This window comes from Haematobia irritans, chromosome 1, assembly GCF_050003625.1.
Source record: "Haematobia irritans isolate KBUSLIRL chromosome 1, ASM5000362v1, whole genome shotgun sequence".
In the NCBI taxonomy this organism is placed as follows: Eukaryota; Metazoa; Arthropoda; class Insecta; order Diptera; family Muscidae; genus Haematobia; species Haematobia irritans.
The window spans coordinates 37,832,494-37,850,966 of record NC_134397.1 but is presented as its reverse complement, the minus strand read 5'-3'; the positions used below and the strand labels follow the sequence as shown (position 1 = coordinate 37,850,966).

The window sequence follows — 18,473 nt, the reverse complement described above, 5'->3', positions numbered from 1 at the left end:
AAAGAAGAAGAAGAATATATGTGCATTGCCAATCTATGAAAAAAATCGATTGGCAACGCCTTACATTGTCAATGTAGAATATCAATCGGCATTCAGCTGTTAAAACGTACGATTTTCTTAAAATAAATTAAATTAAACAAGGATTATATCAAAATGGCAGTACGTTTAGCACAAAGGTTAATGAAGGCCCAAACACCCTTCCTATGTCGTGTAAGTTCACTAGTTTATCTTATCCCTATGAATTTCTCTGGAAACAAAAATTACATAATTAGAGAAATATATGTATGCCATATTTATTTTGTTTAATTTTAGAGCTATCCTATGTTGGTAACCAAAGAGAAAACCGAAGACGTTGCCCACACAAAGTCTTCCTTGCAGAAGAAGGTCACGGTATGTCATTTATTATTATGAACGTCCTTTTCTCCTCTAAAATTGAGGTTATATCGTGTTTCCGTATTATAACGAACAGGTGACAGATATTCCAAGTGCTCAATATGGTGGACGACATGCTGTGACTATGCTGCCAGGAGGTGGAATTGGTCCAGAACTCATGGGTTACGTGCGGGAAATCTTTGCTTACTGTGGTGCTCCCATCGACTTCGAAGTAATTGATATTGATCCATCTACTGAGGGTAACGATGATTTGGAATACGCTATTACATCTATTAAACGTAATGGTGTTGCAATTAAGGGCAATATTGAGACCAAATCACAAACCTTGACTGAAATCTCCCGCAACGTAGCTATTCGCAATGAACTCGATTTGTTTGTCAATGTCGTCCATTGTAAATCTCTACCCGGAATTCCCGCTCATCATAAGGATGTTGATATTGTTCTGATTCGTCAAAATACGGATGGTGAATATGCCATGTTGGAACATGAATCAGTGCGTGGTGTAGTAGAGAGCATGAAAGTCGTAACAGTTGAAAATGCTGAACGCGTTGCCCGCTATGCTTTTGAATTTGCTCGCCAGAATGGCCGCAAGAAGGTTACAACAATCCACAAGGCCAATATAATGAAGTTGTCTGATGGTTTATTCTTGGAAGTGGCTAAGAAGGTGCACAAAGAATATCCAGAATTGCAACACGACAACATGATCATTGACAATACTTGCATGCAGTTGGTTTCCAATCCTCATCAAGTAAGTGAAAGGTTTCAATAAAATTAAGAAGTTAATTTTTATTTGTATTACTCTTTTTTTAATTTAAAATTTCGATTCATTTTAGTTTGATGTTATGAACATGACCAATTTGTATGGTACTATTGTATCGAACGTTATCTGTGGATTGATTGGTGGAGCTGGTCTATTATCTGGCCGAAATTATGGAGATCATGTGGGTTTTTCTATATACTTAAACAAAAAAAAAAACAAACAATTTATCAATGATTTTATTCATATTTTGTAGTATGCCATCTTTGAACCTGGTACTCGTAACACTGGTACTGCTATTGCTGGTAAAAATATTGCCAACCCCCTTGCCATGATTAATGCCAGTATCGATATGTTGAATCATTTGGGTCACAAAGATCATGCTCGTGTTATTCAGGAAGCCAGTTACGAGACCATTGTTGATAGAGGAATTAGGACTCCAGGTAAGTGCTGGAGATTTAATTTAAACCAATTGACAATATGTTTTGTAGCATATCGGTAGGAATTATCTTTATTGGTTTACACGAGGAAATCACAATCCCTACTTAAGTTAAATTGAAATAGTTCCTCTCCCCAAATACTTGTGATTTCCACATATCACTACTGGAATCATTATAGGTGACTGGGTTCTATTGTTATTGCACATCTTGTGACAAAATGCGTATGTGATGAAAATTACTGAGGTACCATTTTTTATCACAATGGACTGTACAGTTTTAATTGAGTTTGAATGGGAAAGGGCTGCCATCCCTACAATCTATTAATTAATCAATTTTTGCTGAATAGGACATTTGTTTTGCCTTTTTCTCTTTACGAATGTAAATCTTCATCGAAAGGGACATTTTTGTAGCCAACTGCGTTTCCTAAACGGTCCACAAGGAAATATTTACATCTGGCTAATTTTATGTTAACGTGCAGCTTCATAATTTTACTCCTATACTTTGAGGAGTGGACTCACATTCTTGTGCGTGGATGCGATTAGGTAAACATGATCATTTTGTGAGTTCACGAATTGACTAAGTGACATATATGTGCAAACTCTTAACATAGAAGGGTCTATTAATACGAGAGAAACTCATCATCTGTAGCATCAAAATGGATTGAAATGGGCCGGACAAAATGGCTTAAACTAATCCAACATAGTGGCAGGAGCAGGCCATTTTTATTTTTATAAAATTTAATTTTTTATAAAATATACAATAAGTTTTCTAACTACAGTGAAACCTCCTAGAAGAGGCATCCACGGTCCCTTAAATTTTTTCAACATTTGTGAGGTGTCCAATTAATTTTAATGTGATTAAAAAACAAACGTCTCACAAAAATAACCATCTTTTGAGCGTGCTCATGTTTGAGAGTTTTAACTCTTTACTGCCATTTATATTATTATAGAATCGTTAAATATCCGAAAATTTTGTTCATACAATATGCATATTTTTTTTTCTTTTTTCTCTATTATAGATTTGGGTGGAACTAACTCCAGCACAGATGTTGTCCAAAGTATTTTGGATATCCTGTCAAACAAGCGTGTTAACTGGTAATGCTATACGTTTAAACAAGTGTTCTTTCTAAACAGATCACTCCTCTATATATTCGTTGAGTTTTTCCCAAAACATTCTTGTAAAGCTTAAAGTTTTCTATTTTCTTCAATAGATCGTTTGCGCCTTTTTGTTTTATGTATTTTTTTGTTACAACAAACAAAGCAAACTTTGATACATCAAATGCATTTGTAATATACACTTTTATATTTACTTTTCTTTATTAAGTCGTTAATTTCTTAAATTATTATACTTAATCCTTTTTCATTGTTTTTAAGTATATACGTTTAAGAAAAAAAAACATGTAGTTTCCAGAAACTATTGCGAATATAATTTCAGTATTGTTTTCAGTTTTTTCTTTATTAAAAGCACATAAAACGTTTTTTTTTTGTATTAATTTCAATGCAGTACACAAATTTGCACTATCATTTCATTATAAATTAATTGGAAAATTGCAAGTATTTATAATTAACATTATATTAAACGAACGCGCAAAAAATACCCTGTCAAAAAATTTTCAATTAAAAAAAAAAATTGAGGAAAATATAAAATGTAAATTTTTGGTCATTAAAATGTTGGTAATTTACTGACAAGGGTTTGCATCAATTAATTTCGTAAAATTTTTTGAGCGTATTTGTTTTTTTTTATTTTATTCTTCCCAAAACTTGCTATTACAAAATATTATTTCTACATCAGATTTAAGTTCTGCAAATATATGTATGAATGAATTAGCAAATTGATAAAAAAAATAGTGTAACTAACACCCTTTATCATGCTTATATATTTACTAATTTTGGTTCTATCTAATAATTCCCTAGGAAATAAATCCCACAAAGAGACAAAGCTCCTCAAATGTTCCTGAAAAATAGACTGATTTATGGACGTAATTTGTTTTTTTTTCAAAAAAACTGAAAAATAATGTTTGCGTTTTCTCGCTAATGCTTAGTACTAAGTTCGTTTATGCGAAAAACGAATATCTTCATCTATCTCTGTAAATAGGGTCTCAAACCCAGGGATGTTAACTTATTTCTGCGAAATATTATGCCTGTCTACTTTTTTTTCGAAAAATCCAGGGTTGTATAAATATGTATCTGAAGATACTCAAAACAAAGATTTCGCATTTATTCCGCGCTAACGTTTCTTATATGGAGTATAACAGTTTTTCGTGCGAAAACGTGATCTTAGTACTAGGCTTAAAATAGAAATTTTTGGATCATTCTCCATGAAGATATAGAAAATTTGCCCAAAAAGAGTTGCAATTTTATTCTGATTTGAAAGATTTATTTTCGAATCGAACTTAACTTCGCGTTATTAAGGTAAAATAAGCATTTTTCATGGTTAATTTTCTTTAATAATTCGTAAGAAAATCAAAGTTTTCAATTGTGGCTTTAAATGATCCCCATCAAGTTATGAAAAATTGCCAAAAACAAATTATTATACTTTTAAAGAATTATTTTTGATTTTAGGGGCTAAACTCGAAATTAATACCTAATTTTAGACAGAAAAAACTGACGGAAAATTGAAAAAAAATATAATTTTATCTAGAATTTTAGTTTTTAATTTGATATTATTTTTTTTTTTAATTATTTCGCTTTAAACCCTAGCCCTTTATAGGGCCCTAAATTATTTTATTGGGAATTATTTTATAGAGCCATTCATTTTATATAAGAAATATATGTATTAAATTTTTCCTAATTAGCACACCTTTTAGCACCCTTCACATTATTTTCCACCACAGCACACTTTAATGTAAGATTTGGTTTGATTACCTTCTTTTACTTTTTTACTCGTATGACAATCACCACACGTATGTAACAAACTTGTAGAATTTGAACTTCTTTTTTTTTTTTTGTTGTATATTTGCCTATATATGTAGATATATTTTCCAAATTATATGAATATCGAAAGATTTTTGAATTATTTGATATTAATGTTTGTCATATTTGTCTCCCATTGTTTTTTTATCTATATATCTCCTGCAAAACACTTTCCATTCCAATGGGTTTGGTTAATTGTGTTACCTTACATCCAATCCAATCAATGAATCTGGCCCTTCAAATCAAAATTTAAATGGTGTTTTTTGTGAAATGGTGCTCGCGTGAATTTATATTACATCTGAATGTATTTTATTTGTTTTGGTGATTATAGGCCTCATGGAAATTTTTTCCATCAAAATTAAAGTGAAATAATTTTAAGTGTTTATTTAACCAAACAAAAAAACAAAACTAATAAGAGCAAAGTAAAGTTTAACTTTAGTTTTAAGTTTAATTCGAAAGAGAAAAATCAAATAATGCTCTGTATTAACACACATGCCAAACCACCATCTAACCATCAAGCAATAACAAAATGAATAAAAACTAAATAGCAATGTACTACCACCACCACCACCCACCATTCATCCTGATGTATTCCTTATGTGGGTTTGCAAATGAAAGAAGTGTTTTCCATGCTCCTGTCTAAATGTTTTGGATGTTTCCATTGGATTTTAATCAGAAAACAAAATTCGAAAAACAAAATGCTAAAACTAATCAAAAGCCAAACTAAGCCTCACCTACTTCTAAGATAAGAAATCATTTTGGGAACTAGAGAAAAGGAGGTAAAAAGAATTATTTTCTGTTTATATGTTCATTTAGAAATTAGATATCTCCTAGACCACTTATCTACACCACATATACATATACCGAAATACTTTTTTAACACAGTTTTTTCTTCCCTTCCCATATTCTATATCTTTACAGAACTTCTTTCCCCACCTTTTAAAGGACCAAATATGGGTTTATGGGTTTTATTTGTCCATTACCCTCTTTCATAGCTGAACATACAATTTTCCAGATCAACTTTAAACCATTCATTGCCATGAAATTCCACATAAAAATCACTCAAACGCCATAATATAGATGTATTTTTCATCTTATAACTGACAAATGTTACAAAACAAAAACGAATATTTACTTAAGGCTCTAATGGCAACAGGATGCTCTATCCGGCATTACAAAAAAAAAACAGAGTTTAAACGAAGCGGACAATAATGTCAAAATATTAAATCCCAATAATTCGATTTTTACTTGACTGTATCGGATTTAGAAAACTTTCGCCGAAGTTTAATGAGAATGCGTTAAAATATGTCTTTTAAAGTACTTGATTATATATATTATTGTTTATATTTTATGAATCTTCTGTTTTTAATATCCAAACCGTTTATGTATTAGATTTGATTCTCTTGTTTTACAATATAAATTTTATTTTTTTTTATTTTAATTTATCATATTTTATGATTTCATAATTTTCTATATTATTTTTGTTTTAGCCAAATGTATTTTGTAAAAGTAAATTATTTAATATTTTATCGAATGTGTACTGTATGAATGTTAGATAGTCAAGTAAACAATTTCATTATGAAAACATTGAAAATAAGTGTTGTTTTTTGTGACTTAACAGAATGATGCGAAATGTACTCAACGCAAAAAAAAAAAATGGTAAAGTGACATTTCATTATTCAACGAGGACTTTTTCACACGCCTAGGATGCTTCCAAGTTTATACTCCATGGCAGATTCTTTTTGAGGAATTTGGACGTGGCTTGTTGAAACAGTAGACTTTGAAGGTCAAGTGGCGATCGATTTAGGTCTTGATTATTTGATTATTTCCAATGAATTTTACATGGGCTTGTCAGACTTCGTTTTCGGATCCTTTGCATTGCTTTATAAGTTGTGCTTTGGAAGTTCATTTGAATGAAGAATTTTAAAAAACTAAAAATTTCATTTTTTTATTTATAGTTACACTTTTATACTCTTAAGACTGACATACAGCGTTTTCATTGTGTGCTTAATTCTTCGCTTTTTTCTTTTTGATCAAATTTTCGTCGTTAGTGAAAAATGTCTTTCATCGAATGAAATGTTATGTTTTTTCATTTTATTAATATATTATTAACGATTTTAGGGAAACTTACTATTTCTCTAAAAAGGGAGAGCTTATTAGAGGCCTGGTTATGCTTCTAAAAATGTTACATAGCCGTAACATATCGGCAACGTATGATTTTTTGGCGATTAGCATAATTGAAAAAACGTAATTGAAACAAACTATCAAAAGCAGGCAGAAGAAGGTAAATTTTTTACACTTAAAATGAATTTCACGAATAATATTAATTTGTCATCGTCCATTTTAACCTTTTTATGCCTAAATTTTATTTCTATAGAAAATTTTCTCAAAATTATATTTCTATAGAAAATTTTCTCAAAATTTTATATCTATAGAAAATTTTATCAAAATTATATTTCTATAGAAAATTTTCTCAAGATTTTATTTCTATAGAAAATTTTGTCAAATTTTTTTCTATAGAAAATTTTATCAAAATTTTTTTTTCTATAGAAAATTTTGTCAAAATTTTATTTCTATAGAAAATTTTGTGAATATTTTAATTCTATAGAAAATGTTCTCAAAATTTTATTTCTATAGAAAATTTTGTCAAAATTTTATTTCTTTAGAAAATTTTGTCAAAATTTATTTCTATAGAAAATTTTGTCAAAATTTTATTTCTATAGAAAATTTTGTGAATATTTTAATTCTATAGAAAATGTTCTCAAAATTTTATTTTTATAGAAAATTTTGTCAAAATTTTATTTCTATAGAAAATTTTGTGAATATTTTAATTCTATAGAAAATGTTCTCAAAATTTTATTTCTATAGAAAATTTTGTCAAAATTTCATTTAATAGAAAATTCAGTCAAAATTTTATTTAATAGAAAATTTTGTCAAAATTTTATTTCTATAAAAAATTTTGTCAAAATCTTATTTCTAAAGAAAATTTTTTCATAATTTTATTTCTACAGAAAATTTTGTCAAAATTTTATTTTGACACAAATTTTCTTTTCCTCTGATGGTTAAGCACTTGTAGATTAGTCAATGCATGGTTTTAAGCTGAAATCAAAAACAACAACAATGATTAAAGAACAAAACCAACAATAACAAAACAAAACGAATGAAAAAAGAGGAAGCACGCTCAAAATAAACAAAATTTTCTAAGACAATTTTGTCAACATTTTGTTTCTATAGAAATTTTGTCAAAATTTTATTTCTATAGAAAATTTTGTCAAAATTTTATTGCTATAGAAATTTTTCTCAAAATTTTATTTCTATAGAAAATTTTCTCAAAATTTTTTTCTATAGAAAATTTTGTCAAAATTTTATTTCTATAGAAAATTTTGTCAAAATTTTATTTCTATAGAAAATTTTGTCAAAATTTTATTTCTATAGAAAATTTTGTCAAAATGTTATTTCTATAGAAAATTTTGTCAAAATTTTATTTCTATAGAAAATTTTGTCAAAATTTTGTCAAAATTTTATTTCTATAGAAAATTTTGTCAAAATTTTATTTCTATAGAAAATTTTGTCAAAATTTTATTTCTATAGAAAATTTTGTCAAAATTTTATTTCTATAGAAAATTTTGTCAAAATTTTATTTCTATAGAAAATTTTGTCAAAATTTTATTTCTATAGAAAATTTTGTCAAAATTTTATTTCTACAGAAAATTTTGTCAAAATTTTATTTCTATAGAAAATTTTGTCAAAATTTTATTTCTATAGAGAATTTAGTCAAAATTTTATTTCTATAGAAAATTTTGTCAAATTTTTATTTCTATAGAAGATTTTGTCAAAATTTTATTTCTATAGAAAATTTTCTCAAAATTTTATGTCTATAGAAAATTTTGTTAAAATTTTATGTCTATAGAAAATTTTGTCAAAATTTTATTTCTATAAAAAATTTTGTCAAAATTTTATTTCTATAGAAAATTTTGTCAAAATTTTATGTCTATAGAAAATTTTGTTAAAATTTTATGCCTATAGAAAATTTTGTCAAAATTTTATTTCTATAGAAAATTTTGTTAAAATTTTATTTCTATAGAAAATGTTGTCAAAATTTTATTTCTATAGAAAATTTTGTCAAAATTTTATGTCTATAGAAAATTTTATCAAAATTTTATTGCTATAGAAATTTTTCTCAAAATTTTATTTCTATAGAAAATTTTGTCAAAATTTTATTTCTATAGAAAATTTTGTCAAAATTTTATTTCTATAGAAAATTTTGTCAAAATTTTATTTCTATAGAAAATTTTGTCAAAATTTTATTTCTATAGAAAATTTTGTCAAAATTTTATTTCTATAGAAAATTTTGTCAAAATTTTATTTCTATAGAAAATTTTGTCAAAATTTTATTTCTATAGAAAATTTTGTCAAAATTTTATTTCTATAGAAAATTTTGTCAAAATTTTATTTCTATAGAAAATTTTGTCAAAATTTTATTTCTACAGAAAATTTTGTCAAAATTTTATTTCTATAGAAAATTTTGTCAAAATTTTATGTCTATAGAAAATTTTGTTAAAATTTTATGTCTATAGAAAATTTTGTTAAAATTTTATGTCTATAGAAAATTTTGTCAAAATTTTATGTCTATAGAAAATTTTGTCAAAATTTCATTTCTAGACAATTTTGTCAAAATTTTATTTCTATAGAAAATTTTGTCAAAATTTTATTTCTATAGAAAATTTTGTCAAAATTTTATTTCTATAAAAAATTTTGTGAAGATCTTATTTCTATAGAAAATTTTTTCATAGTTTTATTTCTATAGAAAATTTTCTAAAAATTGTATTTGGTCTGCTGGTATTATTTTTAATTCATGGTCTAGCAAAGAAGAATTCGAACCAGAAATAGTTTTTTTTTCTGCTTTATCAGATTGGAAGGAAGTTTGGAATTATGGTTTCCCCAAGAGATTGACTTCTTACATCTCTTGTCGGACCCATTCACGAAAATGGCTCTCTGTAGTTGATCCTGATGGCTCAAGCTCTAATATTTCAATATAGAGCAAACTCGTTTATTTAACAAGGGGTAACTCATTTAAATTTCAAATAAATAATTATTTTCTGTTACATTGTATATAATAGGAAAACGCTGTCATTCCAATTCAATTGCAATAAACCAAAAAAATATGTTAAATCGCATTGCTCATAGACTATGGAAATCTCCAAAATCAGTTATATGCAGAGTAAGGGATGTAATAAGATTTACTATTAATAATAATAACCATATGTATATATTAGTTTTATCCGACTTTGGATGATACTGAGACACCCAAAGAAGTGGTTCATACCAAGTCATCGGCACAAATGAAATTCAAGGTATTCGTCATTTGTATACATGCATACATATAAATTATCATATTATTTTTGGGGCTTCCTAGGATTATTTATTCCCCCGCTCTCAATATGGCGGACGAAATATTGTATCTATGCTACCTGGTGGTGGCATAGGTCCAGAGCTAATGGCTTATGTACGCGATATATTCATTTTTTGTGGTGCTCCCATAGATTTTGAAATTTTTGATATTTGTCCATCTACCAAAGGCAATGAAGATTTGGAAAATGCCATTATTTCGATCAAACGTAATGGTGTTGGTATCAAGGGTAATATAGAGACGGATTCATTGGAATTAGGTGAACTTTCTCGTAATGTGGCCATTCGTAATGAACTTGATTTGTTCGTTAATGTAATACATTGTAAATCTTTGCCTGACCTCCCTGCACGACAAAAAGACATTGATATTGTATTGATACGTCAAAATACCTATGGTGAATATGCCATGTTGGAACATGAAGCAGTGCCTGGTCTTGTAGAAAGTCTGAAGGTCATGACTCGGGAAGATGCTGAACGTATTGCCCGTTATTCTTTCGAATATGCTCGCCAAAATGGTCGCAAGAAAGTAACCACTATTCATAAGGCCAATATCATGAAGATGTCGGATGGTTTATTTTTAGATATGGCTAAAAAGGTCCACAAGGATTATACCGAAATTCAACATGATAATATGATTATTGACAATACATGCATGCAATTGGTTTCGAATCCTCATCAGGTGGGTTAGGTGGGCATCAAAGATATATAGTTAACATAACTGCCAGAAATGTAAATTATACGCCTCCAACTGGTTCGTGCATATATTTGCTGTTATAGCATTTTGAAGTCTCTACATAAAAATTGTTCTTAGCACAAGTCGTTTTTAAGTTTCAATCATTTACTATTTCTTTTTTGTTTTAAGAAAATTTAAAGATGGTGTTATTTTACAGTTCGACGTTCTAAGTTTGCCAAATTTATATGGGACCATTGTCGCGAATGTTATATGTGGTTTAATTGGTGGAGCCGGTCTCCTTTCTGGCCGTAATTATGGTGATAATGTCGGTTTATATAGACACATATTTATTACACTCAAATAAACGCCTTTAGTTTTATATTTAGTATGCCATTTTTGAACCTGGAACACGTAATACGGGTACGGAAATTGCTGGTAAAAATATTGCCAATCCCATGCCCATGATTAATGCTAGTATTGATTTACTCAATCACTTGGGTCACAAGAACCATGCACGAATTATTCAAGAGGCCAGCTATAAAACTATAGTCAATCGGAAAATTCGGACACCAGGTATGGTGCGGTTGATGTGGGCATTATAAATCGAGTTAAGTGTTTTTTTCTATAGACATAGGTGGTTCTAATAGCAGCACTGATGTTATTGCAAGTATTTTGGATATTCTTGCTCACAACAGGTCTTAACTGGTGATATTGATGTTACTTCGAAGATAATATGTGGACTGAAGAATGAATTCAGAATCTATTGAATATTTTTCATGAAATTGTACTTTTCCATTTAATAGATTTCGATATATTTGGAAATAAATCATTATGCTTTTGAATCAATGGAACCATCTTGAGCATTTAAAAAAATCCCCATAAAAACTCTACAATCTAAAATTTGTCCGTTAAACAATTTTTGAAATTAGCAATAGAAGTGGAAAAATGCGTAACAACAATTTTCTATAGAAATAAAATTTTGGAAAATTGAAAGAAATAAAATCTTGATGAAATTTTCTATCGAAATAAAATTTTGACAAAATTATCTATAGAAATAAAATTTTGAGAAAATTTTCTATAGAAATAAAATTTTGATAACATTTTCTATAGAAATAAAATTTTGACAAAATTTTCTATAGAAATAAAATTTTGACAAAATTTTCTATAGAAATAACATTTTTGACCAAATTTTCTATAGAAATAACATTTTTGACAAAATTTTCTATAGAAATAAAATTTTGATAACATTTTCTATAGAAATACAATTTTGACTAAATTTTCTAAACGAATAAAATTTTGACAAAATTTCTTATAGAAATACAATTTTGACAAAATTTTCTATAGAAATAAAATTTTGACAAAATTTTCTATAGAAATAACATTTTTGACCAAATTTTCTATAGAAATAACATTTTTGACAAAATGTTCTATAGAAATAATATTTTGACAATATTTTGTATAGAAATAAAATTTTGAGAACATTTTCTATAGAAATAAAATTTTGAGAAAATATTCTATAGAAATAAAATTTTGAGAAAATTTTCTATAGAAATAAAATTTTGAGAAAATTTTCTATAGAAATAAAATTTTGACAAAATTTTCTATAGAAATAAAATTTTGACAAAATTATCTATAGAAATAAAATTTTGACAAAATGTTCTATAGAAATAAAATTTTGACAAAATTTTCTATAGAAATAAAATTTTGACAAAATTTTCTATAGAAATAAAATTTTGACAAAATTTTCTATAGAAATAAAATTTTGACAAAATTTTCTATAGAAATAAAATTTTGACAAAATTATCTATAGAAATAAAATTTTGACAAAATTATCTATAGAAATAAAATTTTGACAAAATTTTCTATAGAAATAAAATTTTCTATAGAAATAAAATTTTCTATAGAAATAAAATTTTGACAAAATTTTCTATAGAAATAAAATTTTGACAAAATTTTCTATAGAAATAAAATTTTGGCAAAATTTTGAGAAAATTTTCTATACAAAAATTTTTGACAAAATTTTCTATACAAATAAAATTTTGACAAAATTTTCTATAGAAATATTTTGACAAAATTTTCTAAGGAAATAAAATTTTGACAAATTTTTCGGAACAAATCTACTTTAGCACAAGTTGTTAAAAATAAACAATTTTTTTTTGATTTTAAATCGAAAATGTAAAGTAAGAAATTTGGCGGAAAAGCCTAGTTTTTGAGATATCGACATCTGAAATGAATAAAATTCCGTTTTTTTGCGTATTTGGTAAAAATAGTACATTTTAAGCAGAAAATATTAAGTAAACTTTAGTTTTCGAGATACCTACCTTAAAAATTGGGTACAGGTATCCGGCCTTTCTCCTATGTACAGAGTCCAAAGTGAGCTAACGCGAACCCAAAGAGGAAAGGTGGCCGGCCTTCGGCCGGGGTTTATAAAGGGTGATACGGTAAAAATTTGGTCAAGGGAAAACGCGTGTAAATCGGTGAAATCGTTTATTTAAAAAATAAAATTAAATTTCTTTTTCAAGTTCAATTAGTATAAAATTCAGGAAAAATATTCAGTTAGGCTTTCGCTTTTCCAAATCCGAATTGCCGGGCCTTACGCTTACCTTGTCCACCTTCTTCGCCGCAGAAAGCCAGTTTGCCTTGAACTGCTGCTCGTCCTTAGCAGTTTTTTGGTCTTCTTTTGGTTCCGCTTGACAATAGCCCAGTATTTCTCAATTGGGCGGAGCTCTGGCGTGTTGGGAGGGTTCTTGTCCTTGGGAACCACCTGCACGTTGTTGGCGGCGTACCACTCCATGGCCTTTTTACCGTAATGGCAAGATGCCAAATCCGGCCAAAACAGTACGAAACAACCGTGTTTCTTCAGGAAAGGCAGCAGACGTTTATTCAAACACTCTTTCACGTAAATTTCTTGGTTGACAGTCCCGGAAAATGCTGCATTTCAAGCCACAGGTACAGATGGCTTGCCAAACCAGATATTTCTTTGCGAACTTTGACAGTTTTATGTGCTTGAAAATATCTGCTACCTTTCCCCTTCCTTTTGCCGTATAAAACTCCTGTACCGGAAGCTGCTTGTAGTCGGCTTTGACGTAGGTTTCGTCGTCCATTACCACGCAGTCAAACTTCGTCAGCATCGTCGTCTACAGCCTCCGGGATCGCGCTTTGGCCGTCGTATTTTGTTTATCATCGCGATTTGGAGTCACTTCTTGTAAGTCGATAGTCCGGCTCGTTTTTTGGCTCGATGCACGGTTGTAGACGATACACCCAGCTTATTTGCGGCATCTCGGAGAGAGAGGTTAGGGTTTCGCTTGAAACTACCGCAACTCCCTTTGTCGTCTCAGCGGCTTCCGGTTTTCGATTTCCCCCCGATCCAGACTTCTTGGCTGTCGACAAACGTTCCCCAAACACTTTAATTACATTTGTAACGGTTGATTTGGCAACTTTTAGCGATTTTGCCAGCTTTGCGTGCGAGTAGCTCGGATTTTCGCGATGCGCGAGCAAAATTTTGATACGCTGCTCTTCTTGCTTGGACGGCATTTTGACAACTGAAGAGTGAATTCCAAAACCAAAATAGGAGCAACATTCTATACACACACACCTTCAAAATGAGGGGCGTTCAGAGGGGTGTTTTTTAAATGCAAAATTGAAAGAAATACGTCAAGTTTATATTGGCCAAATTTTGACCGTATCACCCCTTATATAGCCCTTCTCCTATGGACAGAGTCCAAAGTGGGCTAACGCGAACCCAGGATCTTTTAGGATGATTATGTGCGATGGATACTAAATCCAATATGTGATAATGAAAACTTTAGGGTTCCGTAAAATAGGTTTTTCCGACAAAAAGTGGTATATTACATTTTGTGTTTAGAATCGAGAAGTCTACATGCTGGACAAAAATTTGACCAATCAGACCACTTGTACTAAAGTAGATTTAAGCCAAATTTTCTATAGAAATAAAATTGACATTTTCTATATAAATAAAATTTTGACAACATTTTCTATAGAAATAAAATTTTGACAAAATTTTCTATAGAAATAAAATGTTGACAAAATTTTTTGACGAAAAGTCGATTTTTGGCTTTTGTATCACAGCCACAAAAAGTTAGATTACAAGACAAAATATAGCGTTAATATTAAAGTAAAATGGGAGTAAATAATAAAGATAAAAAATAATTCGATGATTCTTCTTCTTTACTTATGTTCGAGTATTCAAGATCCTTTAAGGCCCCACTTGTATTTCCTAAACTACTCTGATTTATGACCATTTTCTTGTAGCTTTAACAGCCATCAATTTGCAAAATATTCACTTCGGTTAACTATAACTGAAAAATTTTCAGCAGGTGAGTTCGTAACTGGCGTATGGAATACATAGGCAAGGCGACATATATGACCAAAGCACGGTTCACAAGTTCCTTAGCTAACGTAGCACTAAAGGAGCTTCATAAAATGTGGGTTAATCAAAATTCCTAGTATCATATAGGAGAGCGAGTGTATGCAGTGAAGTACGTATTTCATCGATATACTACATTTCCTAGAAATCGGCGGTACAATCCGTAAAGTCCAACGTCCAACGTAGACCAAAATCACATTCTTAAAATGATGGTGTCATCAAATATGTCCATAAATGTTCAAAAACAAATCACTTTGTCATTCTATATCCTTAAATTGTATGGATCACACAAACACTGTTGCAGTTTTTTCTTTAATAAATTTTTATTTTTGCAACATTTGTTTTCGTCAAAACAAAGACGTCACAATTTCCTCCAATCAGATCCACTCACAGCAAAATAAAAAACATACAAAATTATGTTTTCATCACTTGACAGATGTTGTTTTTCTTTCTTTACAAACTAGAAAATCCAAGTAGCTTAGAAACGCAACTTTTGGAAGAACCACTTGTTCTTGCCTTCCTTGTAGGAGGATTCGAACTTGACACGAGTTTGGAAACGGTGTGCTTTCCTCTTAGCGGGATCCTTCAAGTCCTTGGGCGACAATTTATCGAAAGTGATTTCGCTGGCGGTGTAACGGGTAGGCATCAAGTGATTGTAGTTCAATACCTTCAAGAAAGGCTTGATCTTGGACTTCTTCTTCAACTTGGTCTTGCCCATGCTCTTGGTAACCTTGCGGGGATATCTGTCGATACCGGCAACCAAAGCATGACCGAATGGCTTGTCTTGGGCACCATCATCGACAGTCTTGACAATGATGGCTTTACGGCCGGCGTAACGTCCACTAAGGACAATTACGATTTTGTTTTGTTTCATAATCTTCCTCATCTTGATAGCTTTTGTGGATCATCATAAAAAGCATTCAGCATACATAGTCATTGCAGCCACATTCAAGTATAGGTGTAGAGGAGGTTGCCATAATTTAGAGGTTGGTGGTGTTTGTAGAGGAGGTTGCCATAATCCAAACATGCAAGGAAAAACAAATAAAACTAGAATTAATCGTTTGACAAACAAATAATTGGAAAATACAAACAAATATCCAAGTGATTGTAGATTTTATTTCCCTAAATATTTCAATTAATATCGAGTTTTGCATTAATTTGCCCAAATTTTCACATTTTGACAAGTAAACATTTCATGTTGTATTGGGGTCTGACAACAAAGATTTATAACAATTTAAAACTCATTTTGCCCATGGAATTTTTCGGGTTTCCATCGAAATAACACATGACATATATAGTTTAAAATATACGTGATTTTGTTAATTATTTGTTTTTAATGGATTTTCACGGGAATCACTTGATTTGTTTGATAAAATATTAAAAATTTTTCGAACAGCACTTACAGGTCTTATGGCTGACCGGATATAGAGAAAGAGAAAAGGGATGACATTTCGCACCTTAGTTTGACGTTTCTATCCAAAGCTGTGTTCATTTGGTTTTTGTTATACATGCAATAGCTATGAACTGTGCAAACCTAATGTGGGCTGTGTTCAGCAATACTGTATGTTATTTATGTCGGCTTTGCACTATGTAAAATATGAATGGATGTGTGCATAGACCAACAACAGCGTTATTATTTGTCTGCAGATAATAGACGACGTATTTTGTTCTACATTATGTCTATTTGCATACTTTTCCAATAAAAACTTGCAAGAGAGTAAATAGTCGTATATCTAAATCTCATGTCATGAAAAGTTTCAGCACGTGTTTATCGTGTTAAGGTAGGTACTATGTTCGGTTTCCGAAGCGAAATCCCATACAAAACCAAAAATGCGAAAAACTACCGAAATATTTTTTCATTTGTGGTACTTTGTTTTTTTTTCGAGTTGAAAAACTGACATAAAGTGCATACCCTGCCAGCATTTCAAAGTTCCATTTCATCCTCATCGCTACCACAGACTCGTAAATGTCACCACAACCATCGCGAACTGTGATGGGGGAAGCATATCAAAAAGTACAAAATGTACATGAAAGTATTTTGCCATCACTACTGTTAGAAGAGCCATTTTATTTTTTGTGAAACGCCAAGCGCAACCAGCTTGTTATATTTTATTTAAATAAAAACGAAAATAAAATGCTGAAAACATAGTTATTACGCTTAATATTGTGAAAAGTAAATTGGTGAACAATTTTTGACTTTCCAAATGGAATAAAGTGATAGTTTTTCAAATATTTTTCCAGACACGCTGCCTCCATTGGGAATAAAAGTACTGGCTGATAGACGCTACAACATTTAACTTACAACTTGTAACTCAACATCAATCTCTTATTAATGCATAAAAATGTGTTAAATGTGATGTGATAGCCGCATAAATGTTATATTTATGAGAATTTATAAATGTTTCATAAAATTAATAAACATCTAAACAATCGTGTTTTATTTGACCACAATGATTCTTTTACAACTATCTTAAAATGCACTTTGTCTGATTGTTTGAAGGGGCTCTTATCGGCGTCCTTCTAAATGTATCCAGAAGGGCTCCTAATAATTGCACTCATGCGATACTTTTTTGTAGTAACTTGGCGTGGTACAACTTCTCAATAGTGACGGCGCTTTTCCGAGGAGTTTTGGATATCGTATACGACTGTTTTCGACGTAGTGGGGATTCTCTGAAGCGCCCCCAAATTCAAAAAATGTTGGCAGGGTAGTCCCTAATTAGGTCGGCTTTAAATCCTTCCATATGTTGAGATTAGTTAGTTTCAAAACATGGCGCCATTTGTAATGTGAATTAAGAAATAATTGATTTATTCAAATGATTTGTGTTAAATTAGAATACAAAAGTGGTTCGCCTTGTTATTTAAAAATGCAATTAGATTGACGAAATAAAAATAACGGAGTGCTATATGTATATAACATATATAACAGCATCTGGTTCTGTAGCCGTTTCTGCCACAGTAGCATCTGCCCTCACATCCCTGACACCCACAATTGCAGCCACTACCTCAGCTACAGTGAACAACTCCAACATAGCACCCTCAACACCTGCCACGACCACAGTGGCTGTGACCGCAAATATTGTATTGCAACAACCAAATACAACGACCGCCCAAGTAGTGAGTGGTCCCATTGGGGTGGCAGCAAATACTACTCCAACATTAGCCACTATTACTAATTCTTCAAATGCAATATCGACTGTTGCTGCCGTTAGTAATACAAATGCAATACTAATGCAATGGTGGTTTCACAATCATCCACGATAGTATCACCAGCAGCTGGATCGAATGTTGTTGTTCCCACCACTACAATGGCTTTAGCAGGAGCTACCGTGGGACTTAAGTCTGGTCCAGATATTACAATGACATTGAACCGTATAAATACGGCAGAGAATGAAGTTGATGTGGAGGAATGTTTACCAGGTGATGTTGTTAAATTGGATTTTGCTGGCGAAGAAGTGGCCGGGTGAAATTTTACCCCTAAGGAATGTCTTCTAGGAGTTTCCAA

The 18,473-nt window shown here is 30.3% G+C and overlaps 3 protein-coding genes and 1 long non-coding RNA gene across 6 annotated transcripts; 3 read left to right on the top strand and 1 right to left on the bottom strand.

The window, feature by feature from the left end:
• The first annotated feature begins 49 nt into the window (after window positions 1–49).
• Window positions 50–6,099, top strand: LOC142220614 (isocitrate dehydrogenase [NAD] subunit gamma, mitochondrial-like). 3 transcript variants are annotated; one of them, XM_075289836.1, is made up of 8 exons: window positions 50–210; window positions 313–390; window positions 470–1,141; window positions 1,227–1,334; window positions 1,407–1,593; window positions 2,609–2,684; window positions 4,834–5,281; window positions 5,424–6,099. In XM_075289836.1, the coding sequence occupies exons 1-7, from the start codon at window positions 154–156 to the stop codon at window positions 4,862–4,864; spliced, it is 1,209 nt and encodes a 402-aa protein (XP_075145951.1). In that variant the 5' UTR covers window positions 50–153; the 3' UTR covers window positions 4,865–5,281; window positions 5,424–6,099. The 3 variants fall into 3 exon arrangements, with proteins under 3 accessions (XP_075145951.1, XP_075145952.1, XP_075145953.1); XM_075289838.1 differs by lacking the exon at window positions 4,834–5,281 and having other exon boundaries at window positions 51–210; XM_075289837.1 differs by lacking the exons at window positions 4,834–5,281; window positions 5,424–6,099 and having other exon boundaries at window positions 2,609–2,688.
• Window positions 6,100–9,609: 3,510 nt separating this feature from the next.
• LOC142238188 (isocitrate dehydrogenase [NAD] subunit gamma, mitochondrial-like) lies at window positions 9,610–11,435 on the top strand. Its single transcript, XM_075309767.1, has 6 exons — window positions 9,610–9,723; window positions 9,779–9,856; window positions 9,919–10,590; window positions 10,802–10,909; window positions 10,971–11,157; window positions 11,213–11,435. Exons 1-6 carry the CDS (start codon window positions 9,667–9,669, stop codon window positions 11,284–11,286), a joined length of 1,176 nt encoding a protein of 391 aa, XP_075165882.1. The 5' UTR covers window positions 9,610–9,666; the 3' UTR covers window positions 11,287–11,435.
• Window positions 11,436–15,275: 3,840 nt separating this feature from the next.
• Window positions 15,276–16,480, bottom strand: RpL27 (ribosomal protein L27). Its single transcript, XM_075289835.1, has 2 exons — window positions 16,375–16,480; window positions 15,276–15,865 (listed from the first exon to the last, which is right to left on the bottom strand). Exon 2 carries the CDS (start codon window positions 15,855–15,857, stop codon window positions 15,450–15,452), a length of 408 nt encoding a protein of 135 aa, XP_075145950.1. The 5' UTR covers window positions 15,858–15,865; window positions 16,375–16,480; the 3' UTR covers window positions 15,276–15,449.
• A 441-nt stretch (window positions 16,481–16,921) lies between these two features.
• On the top strand, window positions 16,922–17,422 carry LOC142220612 (uncharacterized). Its single transcript, XR_012717896.1, has 2 exons — window positions 16,922–17,144; window positions 17,213–17,422. It is a non-coding gene; the product is annotated as an uncharacterized LOC142220612 (long non-coding RNA).
• Window positions 17,423–18,473: the final 1,051 nt, after the last annotated feature.